Source organism: Sus scrofa, chromosome 18 (genome assembly GCF_054392235.1).
Source record: "Sus scrofa isolate SSC_HxYL_T2T_F1_AM1 chromosome 18, Sscrofa_HxYL_maternal_Yorkshire_Landrace_v2.0, whole genome shotgun sequence".
Classification (NCBI taxonomy): domain Eukaryota; kingdom Metazoa; phylum Chordata; class Mammalia; order Artiodactyla; family Suidae; genus Sus; species Sus scrofa.
The window spans coordinates 50,985,542-51,005,786 of NC_139400.1; the positions used below are offsets into that span (position 1 = coordinate 50,985,542).

Below are 20,245 nucleotides of genomic sequence, written 5' to 3' on the forward strand. Positions count from 1 at the left end.
TTTTCATATATATGCAGAGTGTGCAACCATCACTGATATCTAGTTTTTCTTTTGCTTTTTTTTTTTTTTTTTGCTTTTTAGGGCTGCACCCACAGCATATGGTGGTTCCCAGGCTGGGGGTCAAATTGAAGCTACAGCTGCTGGCCTACACCACAGTTACAGTAACACAGAATCCAAGCTGCATCTGCAACCTACACCCCAGCTCAAGGCAACACCAGATCCCCGACCCAGCCAGCGAGGCCAAGGATCGAATCCATGTCCTCATGGATACTAGCCAGATTCGTTTCCGCTGCGCCGCAAGGGGAACTCCATCACTGTCGATTTTAGAACATGTCATCAGCCCTAAAGGAAACCCCTTATCCATCAGTCATCTGTCTTCATTTCCCCCTCCCCTCAGCCCCAGGAAACCACTAATCTGTTTTCAATCGCTATGGATTTACCTATTCTGGATATTTCATATCAATGGAAGCATGCGATACATGATCTTTTGTGACTGAGCCAGTTCACTTAGTATCTTTTTAGGGATCATCGTATCCTATCATATATCATATGTCATTCTTTTTGCTTATCCACTATATGGTAATGCTTCATTTCATTTATCCATTCACAAACTGATGGATATTTGGGTTGTTTCCATCTTTTGGTGATGGTGAATAATGCTGCTATGAATATTCATGTACGAGTTTTGTGTGGAGGGACATTTTCAATCCTTTTGCCTCCATACCTAGGAGCGGCTTTTCTGGCTCATGTGGTAACTCTAGGTTGGACTTTTTTAGGAACTGCCAGACTTGTTGCAATTTTACCATTTTACATTCCCACCAGCAAAGCATGAGCATTCCAATTTCTCCATATCCTCGTGAACATGTGTCATTGTCTGATTTTCTCACTTTAGCCATCCTACCGGGTGTGAAACAGTATCTCCTTGTGGTTTTGATTTTCGCTTTCCCGATAACTAATGATATCACGCATCGTTTCATGTGCTTTTTGTCCATTTTCCTATATCACTTATGTTAATTTTAAATATAAGAAACAAGATACAAATTGATGAACATAGCACGATCTTCAGACGTTTCAAAAATGCAAAGGAAAAAAATCTTTTAGGAAACATACAAAAATATCACTGGTGATTGTCTTTCGGTAAACAGAATACAGCTGATTTTTATTTTCTTTTTAAATTGCTTCTATATCTCCCAAATGCCCTGCAATCAGTATGAACTAATTTCATGATCGGAGGCTGAAGAAGGGAATGCGTGGCAGGGTTTTCAGACCAAGCCGCATTTGTCTGACCAGAAAGGTGCTGGGTGGGTGAGCATCATGGCCAACAATGTGCCCTTGGGTTTCTTACAAAGGCATCTCTTTTCCCCGTGTGACTGCAAAGGAGAATGTAGCCTTCAGAAGACAAGGCAATGGCAGGAAGGGTGAGGGTGACGAAGGAAGACTTCCCAGAGGCCACGGGGAGCTGAGCTTTGCGGGACAGACCTGCTGTGAGCAGACCAAGAATGGGAGAGATTTGGTCCTGACCTGCACTAGCCATTTCTGCCTGTTCGCTATCCTGAAATTTCCCTCTATGCCCATCAGTCAGCAAACTGCTCCCCAAGGACAGCACCCAGTTCTCACCCTCCTCCCTCCTGCCAAGGAGGAGGATGGGGGAGGAGTGGACTATGACCATTATTGCATCGGTGGCTCTTAATGGGGGGGGGGAGGGGGCACGGGCGCGATCAGCTGGCAGCAGGCTGGGGGCACTAGAGGGCACACAATGGAGAAGATAGAAGAGAAAAATCTAGAACTGAACGATCTCCACCCTAGAGAAAAGGAGGGAAAGAGATCGCAGCCATTTCCAAAAGAACAAACCCAAAAGGCTAACAAGGCAAGAGGAGAGACGTGCTCATTAGTTATCAGAGAAATGCAAATTGAAACAACAAGGAGATGTCACTTTACACGCATTTGACTTGCAAACATTAAAATGCTGGCAAATGCCAAGGGTTGGCGGCACTGCTGGTGGGAGTGGAGATCTGGCCGGAGTTCTGGAGCGCAATCTGGCACCACTCTGTCACGTCAAGAAAAGGCACAACCACTGACCCGGCACTTCCAGTCCCGGGTATGTGTCGCCATGGGCTCGGGGGCGGGAAGACCCAGCACGTGAACACGCACTGACCTAGAGCCAGGGGGAGACGAGACGGTCACACGTGGGCGGTGACACCCCGTGGCACCATACAGCAGTCAAAACAAGCGACCAGATGAGCGTCCACGGCAACCTGGGTGGATCTCTTACAAGAATCGTGCCGGGAGGAAAGACGTTAGAAGCAGGATGAGACATACAACCGACAGCATTTATGTAAATTAAAAGTACAGACACGCATCACACCACGCATTTCGCGGGAAAACACAGAAATGCAAGTATTCACATGAACACGCTGGAATATTTGCCTGTGGGAGTAGGGGAGCGGCGTGGAGGTAGAGATGGAAGAGGGTACATTTTTAAAGTGCATTAAACCAGAGGACCCCAGTACAGACAAATGACAGCAACGCGACATGAACTAAGGCGTGAGGTCCGAAGAAAAGCCCACTGATCCCTCCCTGGCAGAGGCGCATGGAGTCACTCGAAAGCACATCCACTCATTTACAAGTTTATTGGCTCCTCTGGCTTTCGGCTCCGGCCCAGACTCCAGGAGGAGGGACGCGAGAAGAAAAGAGACAGAGGAACCAACGACTTCAGAGGTAGACACACAGGGACTCAGGCCAAAGAGTCAGAGGCAGGACAGGAAAGAAGGGCTGGACTGCAGCCTGGGCAAGGGCACGAAAGGAGGGTTCCTGGGGGGCAGGGGGCTGGTCCCCCTCCTCTGGAGGAGGGTGGACCCAAGCTGCTGCCCACGTTCAGGTGTGGATTCCAGGTGTGTGACAAGGGCAGCTTAGCACACAGTTGTCAGCACCTTCGCCCTTGAGCGGGAAGGCTTTGCCCATTTGGCATGAGTCCTCCAGGCTGGCAGAAGTTCAGGGTCATGGCCATGCCACCTCCGTGAGATCTCAGTCCTCACCTCCAAGGAAGACAGGGAGGATGTTAGGGAGGTCCCTTGGCTGCTTCTTTACTCAACCCCAGTGGGGCTGAGAGCACAGGGAGAGACCATGCAGGAGAAACAGAGACAGGGGTTTCTGGGGCAGGAGAAGCTATGGTTGGCCGCAGCCACTGCTAAGTACTGTGTCTGGAGGATACTACTTCCTCCTTCCTGGGAGTATTTCTGACCATTCCCTTCCACTCTTTTTTCTGCCTTTTAGCACTGCCTTTGTCTAGGCCCAGTTAAAGATATTTATGGGTGCTTTATTTGAGTTTCTGGTAAAAAAAAAAAAAAACCTACTCTGTCTTCTCCAAATAGCTGAGACCCTGTTCTGGGGCTCAGTCCGGCCCCTGCCCACTGAGTTGAATTGTGGCCACTGGGAGCCTGTCCAGAGGACACGACCTGAAGGAAGTGAAGCCTCCAAACTTTCTGAGGAGTCGCAGTTGAGGGTACTGAGAATAAGTGAAAAAAAAAAAAGCCATTTGGGAAGTGCAGGGGGTTGGGGGTAATGTCTGCAGTTTCACATCTCCAAGGGGGCTCCGGTGGGCAGAGGGAGCAGAGAGGCTGGGACCTTTCTGACAAAGATGAGCCTAAGTGGTGACAAAAGGCAAAAGGGAGATATATTCTGTTCTGTCCAACATAAAAGTGAGCTTCCTGACAACTGTTGAGAGGTAGTAAGCTCCCTGTCTCCAGAGGCATGTAACTGTCTGGCCCTCAAACCTGCTTCCTGGAACAGATCCCTCGACACATTTCTGTGGAATCCCTTTTTTCAGACGTCATCTGGGGCACTGAGTTCAAATTCCCCCACTTCTTCCCATAAAGCAAGTCTGTCCTAAAGGGAAAGTGTCGAGTGTCTTCGGGCGGGATGTTCTAATTGGCTCCTCTCTGCCATCTCTCCATCATTCTGCAAGAACACCGACACCATCTATCCTGTCTCTTCACATGTTTGTCCACCTCTGCTGGGTCTGGATTTTTGTGCGTCTCTCCTCCAGTGCCCTGCCCTCCATCATCCTCCCTGGCTCTGCACCTGAATCTATCTCCCTAGACTTTGTATGTCTACCTCTGGCTTTCTTGATTCCTCTCTGTCTCCTCTCTGTCTCTCCAGGAACTGACTTGTTCGTTCCCCCACTCTCCTTTTTGTTCAATTTTAGGAACACAGAATTAAGGGATCCCTTTACCCCCCCCCATTCCTCTTATGATCCCTGAAAGGCCTCTTCTACTTCCTGTTGAATGGACAGTAAACTTGGCCCAGCCCAGAGAAGGGATGGATAAAAGATGTTTATAGGAAGTATTCAGGTTTAGCTTGATCCAGAAGCTCAGAACAGACTCCCAGGAAGGACTGTAGAACTGGAGGTTTGGCCTGAGCTGAGATTAACAGGGGCTGGACAGGAGGGGGAGGGAGGACGTAGGACTGGTGAGAGTGAAGCCTTAATGAGTAAGGACAGCCTGAAGGGTCACATACCTCTTGGTTGAGGAAGCAGTACAGGATGGCAACAATGAAGCCCTGTGGGGCCAAAGAGAAAGGGGCCCGTCACCTTGGCCCGGCCTCAAGGTGTCTTCCTACTACCTTTTCACCCACCGCCAGGCTATGGCTTGAGCCAGGTCTTTGGGAAAAGGGGAAGAAGGTGTGTTCATCACTTACTATGTGCCAGGTGTGTTGTCACATGTAACTGTCACAGCAAGACGGCCAAGGCTGTACTGTGGGCCCCAGTGTCCCATTTCTCTGATTTTCTTTATTCCTGCATCGCCCAGTATTAAGCAAAGAGCCTGGCACATAATAGGTGCTCAGTATATATTGAATGGACTGGGTGGATGGATGGAGAGATGGGAGGATGGTTGGACAGATATGTGCAGGTGTAGTTGAACGAATAGAGACATGGATGGATGGAAGAGGAGCAGCCTGGCGGGCAACTGAATGAATGGCGAGTGGCTGGAAGGAAGAATAGCCAGCCTAGTCGCCCTGACCTACCGTGAAGTCAACCCGGCCCATGGACGGGAGCACCTGCCTCCTGCCAACGACTCAGAGGGAAGGAGTGAGTGCCTGGGGGCCTCACCTGGAAGGAGCCCAGTCCCAGCTCCAGGGGGAGGCGGATGCCCAGGCCAGCACTGTCAGGCAGGAAGTTGAAGATGACGTAGTGAATTCCAAACAGCGGGATGAGGAGAAGGGTTGACTTGGAGAGACGCCTGCAGAAGAAGACAAGCCCAGGGCTGGAATTAGAAACACCTACATGCCCCCTGCCTCCTTTCACTTCCCACTGGTGTTCTTTACCTCGGACCCCTGGAGTCTAAGGTTCTCTCTGCCAAATGCTCTTGTCTCAATGTATTCCAGTCAAGTCTGTGCATCTAGTTCAAAGACACTTCCTCCGGGAAGTCTTCCTTGATTGCACCCCAAACTGCACCATCTATTTTAAAAGGATCTCCTTCAGGAGGCGCCTACTGAAATTGATCTCAGCACTCATCAGCCTGTCTGGCCTGGTAACTGGCTGTTTGGAGCCCCCACACTTCCTATGCTGTGATGTCCCAGAGGGCAGGGGCCAGATCCATTCTCTCTCTGGGAACATGGTAAGAATCATAGGACCAGAATCACAAATGCCTAATCGTGAATCAAAAAGGAACCATGCTGACTCCTGCTCCAGTTTTGTCCCCATAATCCTCTAAAACACACACACACTTTACCAGTACTGAGGCTGGGTGTGGAGGCTGCCCTGAGCTGGCTCCAGTTTCCTCAGCAGGATGCGGATAATATTGAGAAAAAGCCCAAAGTTCACCTGGAAAATAGAGGTGCAGGAAGGTGGAAAGCAAGGATCAGGGTGACTCCAATGCCCGGGGGTGGGGCCTCTTTGGGGCCCAGGAACCTCAAGTCCCTGAGAGGCGGGGATGTGCAGGTGGAAGGATGTGCAGATCACTGCTCTAGACCTTGACCTTGTCACCTAGTGACTAGGAAGTCCCATGTGGGGTTCAAGGACTCAGGGGCTCAGGGTCCTCCTCCCTCTCCAGTCATGGGACCAGGGTGGGAGGTCAGGCCTTGCCATCCTGCCTCCAGCACCTCTCAGGCTCTTCTCTGGCACAAAGCCTATGGCCTTCACTTTGCACAATTGCAAAACTGACAAAAATGTGTACATTCACCCAGGCCACGCAAACCAGTCCTGGATGCTCTGTCTTCTGCATGGGAGCAGGTAAGCGTTTCAGCAGCCACGCCGTCTACCCCCACAGCCCAGCCTCACTGCAGTAGTAGGTGATCTGAAACCAGGGCACAGACTCATCAAAACTCTGAGCTGGAAGCACTGGTTCTACCAACGGGCTCTTGAGGTCCAGAGAGGCTGCACAGAGAATCTGTGGCAGAGCCAGGCTGGAACCTGGGTGTCGGGACTCCCAGCCTGGAGTCGTGTTTCCTGCTGTGTATGGCTGCTCAGTGGACCCAGGGCGGTAGGCTGAAAAAAGCAGAGGCCACCAGTCTCAGGCACTGACCCCCACGGAGAGGACGATGGGCCCTTTGATGATCCACCAGTAGGGGGAGCTGTCGTCCAGGTCCCAGCACCTGGGGAGAGGACAGGCCAGGACAGATGCAGGGGTGCCGTGCGGGCAGGTGCTGCAAAACCCTTTTCTGGAGGTACCCATGCTGCTCCCTCCTCTCTTCTCTCTGCCTGCTGGCCGTTAGGTTCCTCATTCTGGAATTTGGGTCTTCTAGCCTCATGCCCTACTGTCCAGCCTTATCTTCTCTCCCGGACATTTAGAACCTTTCCGAAGGAGCACCCCAATCCAAGCTGGACTCACCCTTTCTCTCCACCTAGAAGGTGAGTTTCTCAAAAATCAGTCTGTCTGCTGCCTTCTTACAGCCTCAACACTTCCGCCTCTGTTCCAAGAAGCCCCCACTGACAGCCCCCTACCCGTGCCTCTCCTGGAGCCCCGGCGCCCTGAGCCTCTGCACCCCCTTCCTGCCGGGGCTCAGGCCCCTTCAGTGCTGTCCACGGACCATGTCTCCCCACCCTCAGGCCTGGGGATTCCCTGAAGGCAGGAGCAGGAGCAGGAGAGAGCTCCTTCTCTCTCCCCAGGTTGAACAACAGCCACGTTGCCTGAGTGTCCAATTCACAGCCCATGGGAACCCGGGACAGAGGGGACGAGGGGATCACGCAGACTCACGCAACATCCTCAAAGGCCAACTTGCAACCCACCCACGTGCCAGTGAAGAGCAGGGGCAGCCCTGCGGGTACAGAGAAGACGCGAGTAAGGGGTCTGCTCTCCATCCAGCACCTGCCTCCCACCTCCACTGCCAGCCACGGGGGCACCATGGAGGCCGGACCAGGCAAGAGCTCAGAGGCTGCGGACGTGGCCCCGAGCTCCAACACTTGCTGTAGGATTACAAGCTGCCCTTCCCCGCTCCGGGCCTTGGGGTCACCATGAGTGAGCTGAAGCAACCTTTGTGTGCCTATCCTGGGCATCCTCCACCCTCACTCCCACCCCCACGGTGCCCAACCTCGGCTGGATGCTCACCCCAGCCAGCGAGAACCAGCCACCAGAAGGCCCTCCTCGTGCTGGGTGACGTAGAGGCCAAGAGGCAGGTCAGGTAGACAGCTTCTGCCAGCAGCCAGCTGAAGTTGGTCATGGTGGCGAAATGGGAGGTGGCCACAGAGACCTTGCACAGAACCTGCGGGCCAGGGCCGGGTGCTTCAGAGCCGGGACGCCCACTGGAGCCCCACCCGGTCTCCCCACCCCACTCAGGCCCTGAGTCTCCAGGGCTGCTCCAGCTTGGGCTGCCCCAGAGGGGATGCGGTGGTGTAATGTGGTGGTTAAGACACAGATTTGAGGTCCAGACAGCCTGGGTCCCTGTGTACCATCTGGGTACCCTCCCCATACCTTAGCTTTTCATCTGTAAAAGGAAAAACCCGATTCCTAGCTCATGGCCGCCTCAGAAAGATTAAATGGAAATTTACACGAGTGGCTACTAGTTGCCTTCTCGTCCCTTCTCTCCTGAGCTCAAGTCAAGCCCTAGAGCTGAGGACATGGAAGGCCATTCATTCCCACGCGGCTCCATTCGGCCGCCGTTCGCGCCGGCACCCACACATGCACTCATTCACAGCTCGACTCTGCTCATCTGTCGGGGTGAGAGGCATGGCCTCCGAGCGTAGATGGCCCAGGCTGGGTCCCACTCCCACCCCTCAGCAGCTGGGTGACATCGCCAATTGTCCCTCATCTACAAACGGGACAAAAATGAAAATATAGGTAGGAAATAAAAGGAGATAAGAGATGCAGAGCGTTTAGTGTAATGCCTGGCACATAAGTGCTCCGTCTGTATTGTAATTTCCTTCCCTGATGAATGAAGGGCACGTGCTGGTTCACTCATGTATCTGTTCGTCTCGAGCACAGTGTCAGAGGACCTACTAAGCGCTGGGCCTCCACACGCAGCCCGCCTCCCTTTATTTTCCACCTCTTCTCATTCACTCGCCTCCCAGCCCCCGTTAGGACCCCCCAGTTCTTGGACTTGCCCCAGCCTCTCCTGTCTGCGGGGGCTGCTTCACCCGGCTCCTCCCCAGTCCTTCTGCATCATCGCTGCCCACCCAGCTCCAAAGCCATCTCCTTCCTGGAGCCCTCGCCTGTCCTCTCCCAGCTGTCAGCTCCGTCTCTCTGCCAGCCCCATAATCTGGTACAATCTGTTCTCTTTGTCCCCTTGGGGGCATCTGCAAGCCCCTCACACCCACAGGCAGCACAGAGAGACCTGCTCAGAGGGAGGGCGAAGAGGAAAGTCTGGGTGGAGCGGAACGTGGTCCAGGCTGGGGTAAGGGATGGGCCATGGAATAGGGGGAGGGAATATAGAACAGAGCGTGGAATAAGGGAAATGGGGTGGACGGCAGGGTCCAGGAAACGGCAGGGGGACTTAGGACTTGACCCCAAAGAGGGGCGGGAAGGGGGAGGGGCGATTTCCTGCTCTGTCACTGGCCAGGCCAGGGCCCCAGGGGACTGGACCAGCGGGCACATCTACAGCCTTAACCCATCCTCCTCTCCCGCACCCCCACCGGCACCCCCAACCCTGGCTGGTACCGTGGAGAAGCTGCAGTGGTCCGTGTTCTCGCTGTGAAAGAGGGCGGCGTCTTTCAAGAACACAGCTCCCGCCTTGAGGATAAAGGTGGCGAACAGCTGGCTGTGGATGTAGTTCCTGGGGCAGTGGAGCCTCCTGGAGGGGGTGGGGGGGGTGGGGGACAGGACGCAAGGTGGGAGACGGGCTTCTGGTGTGCTCAGAGCAGGCTTGGGGCGGCTGAGTAGGTGAGGAGGTGAATCAAATTGGCTTGGCTAGGATCAGATCAGATTGGATTGGATCCACTTGCGCTGAACCTGAGGCTTCAGCTTTACCCGTGCAGGAAGGCTGGGCTCAGGGTAGGTGAGGCCACAGAGAATAGCCGTCCCTGCCCTCGGGGAGCTCAGAGTCTGGAGGACAGAGGCAGAAACCACAGGGTACCGCCCGGGGGTGGGGGTGGGGGTGGGGGCTGGCTGATCAGAGAGATGAAGCCCATCCCCAGGAGACAGGCTGGGCGGGGTGGGGCTCAGACTCGGAAGTCTGGGGGGCTTCAAGAGGGCAAAAGTCAAAGGAACTGACATGGTCCAGAAGGGCTTCACTGGAGAGATGCAGAGGATGCCGAAGGCAGAGGCACACTGAGCTTTGAATTTTAACAGATGGGAAGACACTGAGGAAGAAGGAGGCGGATAAATTCCAGCCAAATAAATTCCACATGAGCAAAGGCACAGAGGAGGGAGCTGGCCCTGGAGTGTGAAGGGAGGGGTCGGCTTGCGGGGGAAGGAAAGGAAAGGTTAGAAAGAGGCGCCAGATCTGGGAGCGTCTTGAGTATCTCCAGGATTTAAGTTTGCCGCCGTGGGCGACGGGGAGGCAGCGAAGGTCCTGGAGCAGGTGGTGAGGACGGCGAACCTGAGAGCAACCAGGATGGCGATGGCCACGAAGAGGGCCACGGCAGAGACGCTGTGGCCCGTGGTGTAGACGATTCTCACAGTGGAGAAGTAGGATTTCTGGGGAGGGTGGAGATGGAGGTATCTCAGCAACTGGGCCCTTGGGGAAAAGGAGGCTTGACAGTCAAGCAAGTGAAGCTTTCGATTCTAACCCCAAACTGCTGCTGTGGGGGCAGGAGCATCTGCGGGGACCAGGCAAAGCCCCTCGGGAGCTGGAGCATTTGTTTGCAGCCTGTCGGCTGGTGAGGGAGGAGGCAGGGATGGAGCAGGCGAGCTGCCTGTCATTGCTCCTCAGGGAGGTGGGCAACGGTGCTGCAGAAACTGCCTCCCTGGGGACCCACGGCGCTCAGGAGGAAACAAGCCTTGTTTATTGACATCCAGCTTGTTCCCGGCCTGGGGACACAAAGACCCCAAATAAAGGGGATAGCCAGGGAGAGATGCAAGGAAAAGCTCTTCCCCTGGTCAAGGATTTGGATCAATCAAAGTCAGCCTGGACCCCAGAGACAAACACGGAGCGGGGCCGGCTGCGGGGGCGGAGAGGGGAGCAGGGATCCAGCAACCCTGAGGGATACAGGCAACCACCACCCCTCCCTGACCCAGTCTTTTCATCTGACAGACGGTCAGACTCCTGCTTCACCTCCAGGGCTGGGGGCGGGGGGTGGAGGGGAAGAGATACAGGATTATGGGTGAGAAGCATCTGGCAGAGGCCCTGCTCAATTCAGAAGCTGGGGTGTGCCGGCTGGATCAGGGTCACTGCCACCACCCCAAGCTTCAGTCTTCCTCCCTTGCCCACAGTTGTGCACACCAGCCCACAGACTGAGGACCAGAGAGGGCAAGGAGCTTGCCCAGGGCCACCAGGGGCTTTGTTCCCCAGAAGTGCTCCAAGCGCCCCGTCCTGGGGGTCAGGGCACAGAGAGGGTACGCCAAGGAGACCAGGGGACGGCGGCCAGCACATCTCCCACCCCATCCTCTGCCTCCCCCTCCATCCTAAGAGCACAGCCCACCTGTCACCCTTGAGCAAGTGAGCCCAAGACCCCTCTCCTCCAGACACTACCAGCTTCTGGAAATGTGCTGATGAATATTCCAACCCGCTGCCTACAGGCGACCTGGGGACCCTACCTTTGTGCGCCCACCACCCAAACAAACATCCACAGCGACCCTGCCTCCAAGATGCCAGGAGCCTCTTACCTCATCAGTCAGCAGCTCCAGGGGCACAGGGCAAGCCTCGGGATATGGCGGGAAGGGCTCAGACCAGCCCGTGGTGGTGCAGTCCCGCTTCAGGGCCCCTGGGAGGCAGGCGGGGGGTGGGAAGCAGAGGTCTGGTCAGGGCACCCCTCCCCTTGCCCCAGGACGGCCCATCTCCACGGCAGAGAGGGGGAAGCCTTCTCTTCAGAGGCCTGGGGTCTGGGCCCAGCTGCCTGGGACACCTTCTGAGACCTTCCTTGCTGGCCCCAGACTCACCATCTATTAACTGAGAGAACACCTTCCCGAGGCGCAGAGTAGCGCATTCAGGCCCAGCGTTCTAAGGACAAGCCGGACAAAGGAGGCCCTTTCGGCCTCTGGAAGGATGGTCCACCCAGACACCCAGGCCCGGGGGGGGGTGCAAAGTGGGGGCCCCTTGCACCGGCCCCCTCCAGGCAGCCGATAGCATCTTAGAATCAGAAAGGCTGTGCCCCTCCCCCGCAGAGCCAGCCCCGCCCCCCAACCAGGGCACATCCAGAGAACATTTACTGGGTGCCAGGCCCTGCGCACAGCACTGTCACAGGTCAGGAGATGGAGGGCTGGGAGGTCACAGAGAAAGACGGGGAGGGGGACGCGGGGCTCCAAAGCCAGGGTGTGTCCGCCATCCTCTGCCACCACCACCGCCACCGCCACCGCCACCGGGTGAAACCACCTGACCTCCACCCGCACCCGCCCAGTCCCCCTCACCTGGCTCAGAGCTGAAGTGAGAGAAGAAAGCCGGGCAGGGGAGGGTCACCCACTCCCCAGGGCCTGCCGTCGGCCAGCACAACAGCCCATCCCAGGTCCTAGGACAGCCTGGACGGCGAGATGGGAACAGAGAGGACTCAGGCCAGGGACAGGCTGGTCCACCGTCCTGAGTGGTGAGGCCGGAGGAGGTCAAGACATCCATGACAAGCCCCCTGCTCCCTCCCAAGCCCGGTACCCGAGGAGGAGTTGGCCATCCGGTCTGCTGCTTGTAGACAAGTTCGCTCGTCTTCTCTCAGCTGGGTGATGAAGTCACATTCCGGGTGCACGTGGCCCAAGGCCTGTGGGAGAGAGTTCATGGATGAGCCCAGCCAGCCGGGGGCTTCCTCTGGGCTTGCTGATCAAAGGACCTGAGGACAGAGGTAAAGCCCGATTCATCTCTGTGGCCCTGCCCCGAAGCGCGTCCAGACCTACTAAGTGGGTATTTGGATGAAAGGCGGGCAAGAAGGAAGGGAGGGTGAGCAGATAGAGAGCTGGATGGATCCTTCCCCTTTTCATCGCATGGAAGTAGATCCTGAGCACATTAAAGATTTCAGAAGATCTCCCGGAGGGGGTCGACTCAGGAAGGCATCCGCACAGCGGTCTTTTTCCCTTCCTTCTTTTCCTCCTCTGCTCCGAGCTCCTGCTCCCTGAAAATAATTCTGTGCAAACCACCCTGGTGGGCAGAGTCACGGCCTCCCCATATGTCCACATCCGAATCCCTGAAACCTGTGACTAGGCGACCTGACAAAACCTTTGCAGAAGTGATGAAGTTAAGAATCTGATGACAGAGGGGTCATCCTGATGATCTGAGTGGACCCAATATAATCCCTGGGGTCTTCACAAGAGCGAAGCAGGAGCGTCAGAGTCAGATAAGGAGATGCGATGACAGAGGCAGAGGGTGTGTGTGTGTGTGTGTGTGTGTGTCTGTGTGTGTGTGTGTGTGAAAGAGAGAGACAGGGAGAGGAAGATCCCACACTGCTGGCTTTGAAGGTGGAGGAAGGGGACCATGAGCCAAGGATGCAGCCGGACAGGTGGAGTTCCCACAGTGACGCAGCAGAAAGGAATCCGACTAGTATCCATGAGGATGGGGGTTCGATCCCTGGCCTTGCTCAATGGGTCGGGGATTGGCATTGCCTTGAGCTGCGGTGTAGGTCACAGACGTGGTTTGGATCCCACATTGCTATGGCTGTGGTGTAGCCTGGCAGCTGCAGCTCCAATTCGACCCCTAGCCTGGGAAACTCCATATGCTACAGGTGTGGCCCTTACAAAAAAAAAAAAAAAATAGAAGCTATAAAAGGCAAAGAAGTGGATTCTCCCCTACAGTCTCCAGAAGGGAATGCAGCCCTGCCAACACTTTGATTTTTAAACCACTAAAACCGTTTTGGACTTCTGACCTTCAGAATTGTAAGGTCACTGAGTTGGGGCTAATTTGTTATAGTAGCAATCGGAAACTCATACAACCACCTCACAGATGCCTTTGTCTCGAGCTTTGCTGGCTGGATGGATGTGGACATGAAAAAAAAAATGGATGGGTGAGCAATGGGTAGATTGATGGAGGAATAATTTACCTTTTTCCTTTCTTTTTAGGGCCGCATCTGTGGCCTATGGAAGTTCCCAGGATAGAGGCTGAATCAAATCTGCAGCCTCCTACCTATACCACAGCCACAGCAAGGCTTGATCTGAGCTGCATCCCAACCTCTGCTGCAGCTTGTGGCAACACCAGATCCTTAACCCACTGAGTGAGGCCAGGGATCGAACCCACATCCTCATGGATACTCTTTGGGTTCATAACCTGCTGAGCCACAACGGGACCTCTGGAGGAGCAGTTATGGTGTGTAGCTTGGTGACCCTGAAGGATTCTTTTCGGGAGTTCCCCCAGAGGCTGGTGCAACCCCGTGACCACAGGAAATGCTCTCTGGATGCTGGAAAACAAGCTGTTTTTCTGGAAATCCCCTAGCAGTATTTCTGCAAGTTTGCCTCATGGTCCAGCTGGAGATTGTTTGGGATGGAGCCAAGAACACGCAGAAATCTGCGGCTGGATCTAGGACTTCGCATTTTAACAAGGTCTCCGGGGAGCTGGCAGTCAAAGGCAGGAATTCTTAACACCTCTCCCTTCCACCGCCCCAGAGCTTGGGCAAGACTGAAGGGGCCTGTCCAATACCCCATGGCCCCAAACAGACCCACGTGAGGAGCCCACGTTTACCAGACACGCTCCTTACACCGTGGACGTGGTCCACATTTGTGTCTGACACGCACGTGGAAGTCGACCAGTGTAAATTTCTGTCCCCAGGGATTCACCGGATGGGGCGGGGGATGGAGTGAGGAGAACAGCTGAGACCCGGTCCCAACAGACCCAACACAACCTGATCAGAGGCAGGACAGACACGGTCGGAGGGGGTCCCTGCTCACAGGGACTGACGAGCGGGCATTTGAGCCAGACCCGAAGAAAAGGGAGCTTTTAAGTGGTGAAGAAAAAGGCATTCGGGACAGAGAAAACAGCATGTGCGCAGAGCGGGAAGGGGAGACCCACCCAGGCTGCGGGAGCAGGGGGCCCTCCCCATGGCAGCCTCAGGCGCGTGTGCCCCAGACACACACGTGCACACACGAGTCCACAGCGTCTGGCCCAGAGTCCGTGTCAGCAGGTGTTGAATTAATTCCCAGTGTCCTTAGACAGAACTCCAGGCACAGTGAAGAGGGCAGTGGTTGTGAGACAGGGGCTGGGGTCAGAGAGGCAGGACTTCAAACACTGCACTGAGGACAGTGGACAGTGCGTGACCACAGAGGAGGACCCGGGGCCCTCACCACAGGCCAGTGAGCGAGCAGAGGACCGGGAGACCCAGCCCAGTAAGTAGGCTCCCCCGACCAGGCCTGCCCCTTCCTGAGCTGCTGACCCTGGCCCTCCACGTCCAGCTGGGGTTCAGCTCTGCCACTTCCTGCTTGGGCCCCTGGGCCCACAGGTTGCCCATTCCACCTGCTGCCCAGGCTCCATGGCTCCAGTCTGGTGGTGCCCCAGAGTCATCTCTTGGCTTCATCCCCAGGACTCAGTGACCTAGGGGCCATCTCCAAACAGAGCCCCCGGCTTACCTCTCCCACATCTCCCCCGCACGCCCCAGCAGTCTGGTTGTTGGAACCGGGCAGGTGGGGAGGGCAGGTGGGCCTGGCATGGGACGACTGCCTTGCACAGCCAGCTGAGCTGTAGCCTGGGTGCTCCCAGAGCTGCGGGCTCCTTCTGCCCTCCCCCGCTCTCCTCGCCGGGAGCCCCGCCCTTCCTGGGGCTCCTTCTCGGGGCCTGACTAGGCAACCATGGAGGCCAAAGGAACGAGGGGCCCTAGTGGGAGGCATCCCACCAAAAGGGTAGAAGGGCAGCCCCCACATTTCCTAAAAGAAGGAAAATTGAGGTATGGCCAACTAATGACCCTGGGGGTGGGGGAGGGGTGGCCCTTTCTAGACTGACCCAAATGCACCTGCTGGACCCCCTGTCACCCTGCACACCTTGGCCTTGAGGACTGTGACGACATCTGACCTGGGGTCTGTGGCAGATGGCACACTGTCATTTAGTGCTGGCCATGACACTGGCACCAGCTCCTGAAGGACCCCTGCAGGCTCTCAGCCTCCCGTCCCCAAAACACAGCATTGACCGTGGGTCACACAGGTGAGAGGGAGGAGCCCCGATGCCCAGGGAAGGGCAGCGGGAGGTGCCCCTGTTGCCCCCCACGCTCAGCCTGTGACAAGTCAGATCCCACTCCGTGCACAACAGCCCTGGTGAGCAGACATTATTTTTGTCTTTTACAAGAGAAGTGAGGTTCAGGAAGCGAGGGAGCTTGCTCAGGTCACAGAGCTAGTTTCTCGGTGCCAGGATTCAGGTCCGACGGCCAGGCAAGGAGTGGGGGGAGGTGGCATTCAATGCACAGGAGGCGGGGCAGCCCCCCAACACACACTCACCCACACACACACACACACACACACACTCTGTGTCTCTTGTGCTGGTCCCCGCATTGTCCCTGTCACTGTGTGAACTCCGGGAAAGCATGCTGGGGGGGCACATTCAGATGAGCCCCCTCCTGGCCTCCAGCTTTCTAGGCTTCTGAGCAATACACGATGTCATGAGTCTCCCCAGCCCCGGGGCGCATCCTACGAGGAAGAGTCCCCCAGATGCTGGAGGGGAGCAGTTGTCCACTTCGTCCCCAGGCCCACTCAGTCCCCGCCAAGCCCTCTTCAAAGGAAGCAACCAAATCAGAGTGTGGCTTCCGGGGCCGTGGGGTAGGGAGGACGTAGGAGAGTCTATCTAGGAAGGTGTGTGGGGAGGACTTGGGGTGTGAAGGGACGCACAGGTGTGTCTTGGGGCAGACAGTCTGGTGGCCCCAGTGGGCACAGACAGACCCTGGAGGCAGCAACAGGGAGGGGAACTCAGTTCAGCATCGCAGGGGTGGGCAGACTGCCTGGGAAGGGGGTTGGGGGAGGAGAGGGGCCGTGGGTATCAGGATGTCTCCAGGCCGTGTGACCTGCTTGGTAGAGAGACTCCTGTTCTAGGGAAGGGCATGGGGTCTCCTCCAGGCAGACCCAGTAGGACCCTGTGGCTCCCAGGTCTCCAGCCCAGCTGGTTACTCACGACTGGTAGGGAGCTCAGCAGGCAGAAGATGCAGGCAGCCCACACCCCGCTGTCCATGGTGGTGGCTCGGCCTCTGTCCCCTGGGTCAGCCTCCGTGAGCCCCAGACTTCCCCGCACCGTCCCCGCTGCCGCCACCGCCAGCGCCCCCTCTGCCTCCCTTTCCTGGGTGGCTGTTTGAATAGGCAGGAGCCAGCAAAGGGGACAGAACCAGCTGAATATTCACCAGGATCGCAGGACACTGTGCCCAGCTCAGCCCTGGCCTTGGGGCGGAACTCCATGTCCCCAGCAGGAAGGGGTTGAACCCCTCACAAGTCCCCTTCCACTCTGTCTGTAAGCTGGCCTGTGTCTGCCCTCATCCCAAGATCACAGAGAAATGACAGCCCCAGGACACCTCTTGCCCAAGAAAATCAGTATTTGCTGCTCTGAGCCCAGCCCTCTGCAGCCCACCCTGCAGATTCCCCCGAAAGCGAAGGCGACTCGGAGAAGACCTGGGTCCACCCTCAGGGAGCTCCCAGTTTGGCTGTGATCACAGCCTCATCCATAGGGCTGGAGGGTTGGCTCAGAGTCCTGGGGACCCAGCGGAGGTAGGGGTAGGGTGTCCATGGAGGCTGGAAAGTGGGAATGAGCTTAGAAAAGGCAGTGAAGCCACACGAAGCACCTCCATGGGCTGGCCAGGAAGCTGATGTACCAGCAAAACCTCGGTTCCACTCCCAGTAGGAAGGCCAGCCTGCATGGTGAGATGACGTCTGCAGAGACCAAGGCTCTGGACTTCCTGTGGGGGCTAATCAGAATCTTTCCAGCAGTCCTACGGCATGAGGGGTAAACCAGAAGCATGCAAGAAGATTCATGGAGCTAAGCCGTCCTGTATGGGGCAAAACCACTGTTATCAGGGTCAGAAACAAGAGGACCTACCCAGCAGCTCAGATTCTTTGGAATATTCATTACTCAGTCGTTTTTATTATAGTTTTAGACTTTAAAATGTGGGATCCTGGAGTTCCCGTTGTGGCTCAGCAGAAACGAACCCAACAAATATCCATGAGGATGCGGGTTCAATCCCTGGCCTTGCTCCGTGGGTTAAAGATCCAGTGTTGCCATGAGCTGTGGTGTAGGTCACAGACATAGCTCGGATCTGGCATTACTATGGCTGTGGGGTAAGCCAGCAGCTGCAGCTCCTATCCCACCCCTAGCCTGGGAACGTCCATACGCTGTGGGTGCGGCCTAAAAAGACAAAATATACATATAAGGAGATAGATAGATAGATAGATAGATAGATAGATAGTATAGGATCCCAACTGGCCAAGCTAGAGACAGGGCTCTGCATTACCCTGGATCAGTACCTGGCAGGTGCAGACATCTGTGAGAAGCTCTGCATTCCCAGAGGCTGTTGGGCCAGATGCTGTGACCCAGACATGTTTACAGCCTGATGCGAATCATGCATGATGGAGCACCTCGCCCCTGCAGTGTCTGGATGGAGGAATCAGTGTACATCAGCAAGGCTTTATTTTTCCATTTGTAATCATCACCAACAAAGAAAACTATCTGGGAAAGAAAACAGGAAGCACCCGCCCCCCAAGCCCCAGACACTCCTGCCCTTGCACAACTGTTTTTACACCCTCGACCGTGGTCCAGGGCAGGTGTTGCACGACACCGAGCTCGCACATTTGTGGGACGAAGCAGAGCCCCTCTGGTGACAGGCTGCGTGAGGACACAGCGCTGGCGCAGAGTGCAGAGCAGGTGTAGCTTAAAGGGAAAGCCAGAGCCTCTGTCCCTGAGTTATAGGGAGGCAACAGCCCAGGATAAATGCTGTAATTGATACCTTTAACAACTGAGTATCAGTTAGTATTACAGAGGGTTAATAATTGATATTACTGCTGCTACTAGTGATTATTATTTAAATCAGCGATTCCTGACAAGAAGCAATTGGTCACCCAGGGGACATCTGACAATGCTTAGAGACAGTTTTCAATAACACAGCCAGGGGTCGGGGTGGGGAGGAGGCGTGGCAGGGTGCTCTTGGTACGTAAGGGTAAAAACCATAAAAACCGGGAGTGTCGATAAACATCCTACCTTGCTCGGGGGGGATGGTCCCCCAAGCCGTCTAAAGCATTTCCCGCTGCAAAGGTCAATAGCATGAAGGTGGAGAGACTCCGATCCAACTGCTTGCGTTCCCCAAGATGCCTTCAGGTCCATTGTCCCTTCTGTATGGACAGTGTCTCTGGACCCCCGTCACTAACTATCTCTGTATCCGCTCAAGGTTCAACATTTGCCTCCACCATGTGCCATCGGCGTGGGCAAGCTGACCTTTCTGAACTTCAGTTTTTCCATCCGAACAATGGGGTGTAGGGTCGATAACTTCCTTGTGAGGCCCATGGGATAAGAATAGACAAGGAAAGGCATATAAACCAGCCTCCTAGAGTGCCTGATTCACAGAGAACATGTTACAGAACGGACTATCAGCCAAGAAACAGTCCACTTTTTGTACGGAAAAAATAAGGTTACATCTCTAGCTCACACTTACAAAATACAAATTCTAGAAGGCTTAAAGTCCCAACTATAAAAGGACAAAATAATAAGATTGTTTTCCAAAAATGGAAATTTGCTTTTATAATCTCAGGAGAAAGTAAATTTTCTTATATACAGATAAAAACCATAAAGAAAGGATTAATAAGTTTGACCACGTCGACATTTTAAAAAAAGTATGTTCAAGAAAGGACCCATGGGAGTTCCCGTTGTGGCGCAGCGGAAACAAATCCAACTAGTATCCATGAGGATTCAGGGTTCGATCCCTGGCCTCGCTCAATGGGTAAAGGATCTGATGTTGCAGCAAGCTGTGGTGTAGGTGGCAGATGTGGCTCAGATCCCACGTTGCTGTGGCTATGGTATAGCCGGCAGCTGCAGCTCCAATTTGACCCCTAGCTTGAGAACCTCCATATGCTGCATGTGCAGCCCTAAAAAGCACAAAAAAAAAAAAAAAAAGAGAGAGAGAGAGAGAAAGAAAGAAAGAAAAGCAATATGATATAATTTTTTAAAGTTATAGATAAGCCTACCCTCTAAACCAGAAGTTCTATTTCTGGCTATTTGTTCCAAAAGGCATTATTATTTATCATAGGTAGTCCAACCCAGAAAACAACACACCGGTCCAATGATAACTGAATAGCTCAATAAAATGTGACATATTCACGCAACAGAATAATATACAGCATTAAAAGGGTGAACTAATTCTATTTGTGTCAACAAGGAGAGATTTAAAAAATGTACACCCCAGAAACTTCTGCTTCCCAACAAGACAGAGTAACGGCCAATGACTTACCTTCCTCCTTCCTTAACAACAAGATAGCCAAACAAAATATACAAAATATCAGATTTTTAACAGTGAAGAAGAAAAGCATCCATGCTCATATGCACTGGTGCAGAAAAAAGCATTTGACAAAACTCTATTACCCTTTCAGGATAAAAGCACTCAATATGCCAAGATGAGAGGGGGGCTTCCCTAAGACGATAAGGGCCACATATGAAAACCCGCAGGGAACTTCATCCTCAATCATCAAAGACTGAAAACTTCTTCCTTAAGATGAGGGACAAGATGGGATGTCAGCTTTTGCCACTTCTAGTCCACATAGTACTGGAAGTTCTAGTCAGAATAATCAGGCAAGCAAAAGAA

At 54.5% G+C, this 20,245-nt stretch overlaps 1 protein-coding gene across 16 annotated transcripts; it reads right to left on the reverse strand.

Moving 5' to 3' along the window:
• Positions 1–1,912: 1,912 nt before the first annotated feature.
• Positions 1,913–18,936, reverse strand: GHRHR (growth hormone releasing hormone receptor). Of its 16 annotated transcripts, none has more exons than XM_021078506.2 (14): positions 16,585–16,764; positions 12,172–12,274; positions 11,937–12,044; positions 11,196–11,293; positions 9,970–10,067; positions 9,090–9,222; positions 7,545–7,698; positions 7,194–7,254; positions 6,522–6,591; positions 5,730–5,821; positions 5,108–5,237; positions 4,516–4,557; positions 2,931–3,035; positions 1,913–2,155 (listed from the first exon to the last, which is right to left on the reverse strand). In XM_021078506.2, the coding sequence occupies exons 1-14, from the start codon at positions 16,639–16,641 to the stop codon at positions 2,051–2,053; spliced, it is 1,356 nt and encodes a 451-aa protein (XP_020934165.2). In that variant the 5' UTR covers positions 16,642–16,764; the 3' UTR covers positions 1,913–2,050.
• Between the last annotated feature and the right edge of the window lie 1,309 nt (positions 18,937–20,245).

Excerpts from the sequence above, each read along its gene's own strand:
- GHRHR (XM_085004818.1), bottom strand. The coding sequence starts at position 15,350 with ATGTGGGGGCTGCCCTTCTACCCTTTTGGTGGGATGCCTCCCACTAGG. Across the intron at positions 4,558-5,107 it reads TGGGACTGGGCTCCTTCCAG|GGCTTCATTGTTGCCATCCT; the intron begins GTGAGGCCCCCA and ends TTGGCCCCACAG. Across the intron at positions 3,036-4,515 it reads ACTGCTTCCTCAACCAAGAG|GTGAGGACTGAGATCTCACG; the intron begins GTATGTGACCCT and ends TCTTCCTTGGAG.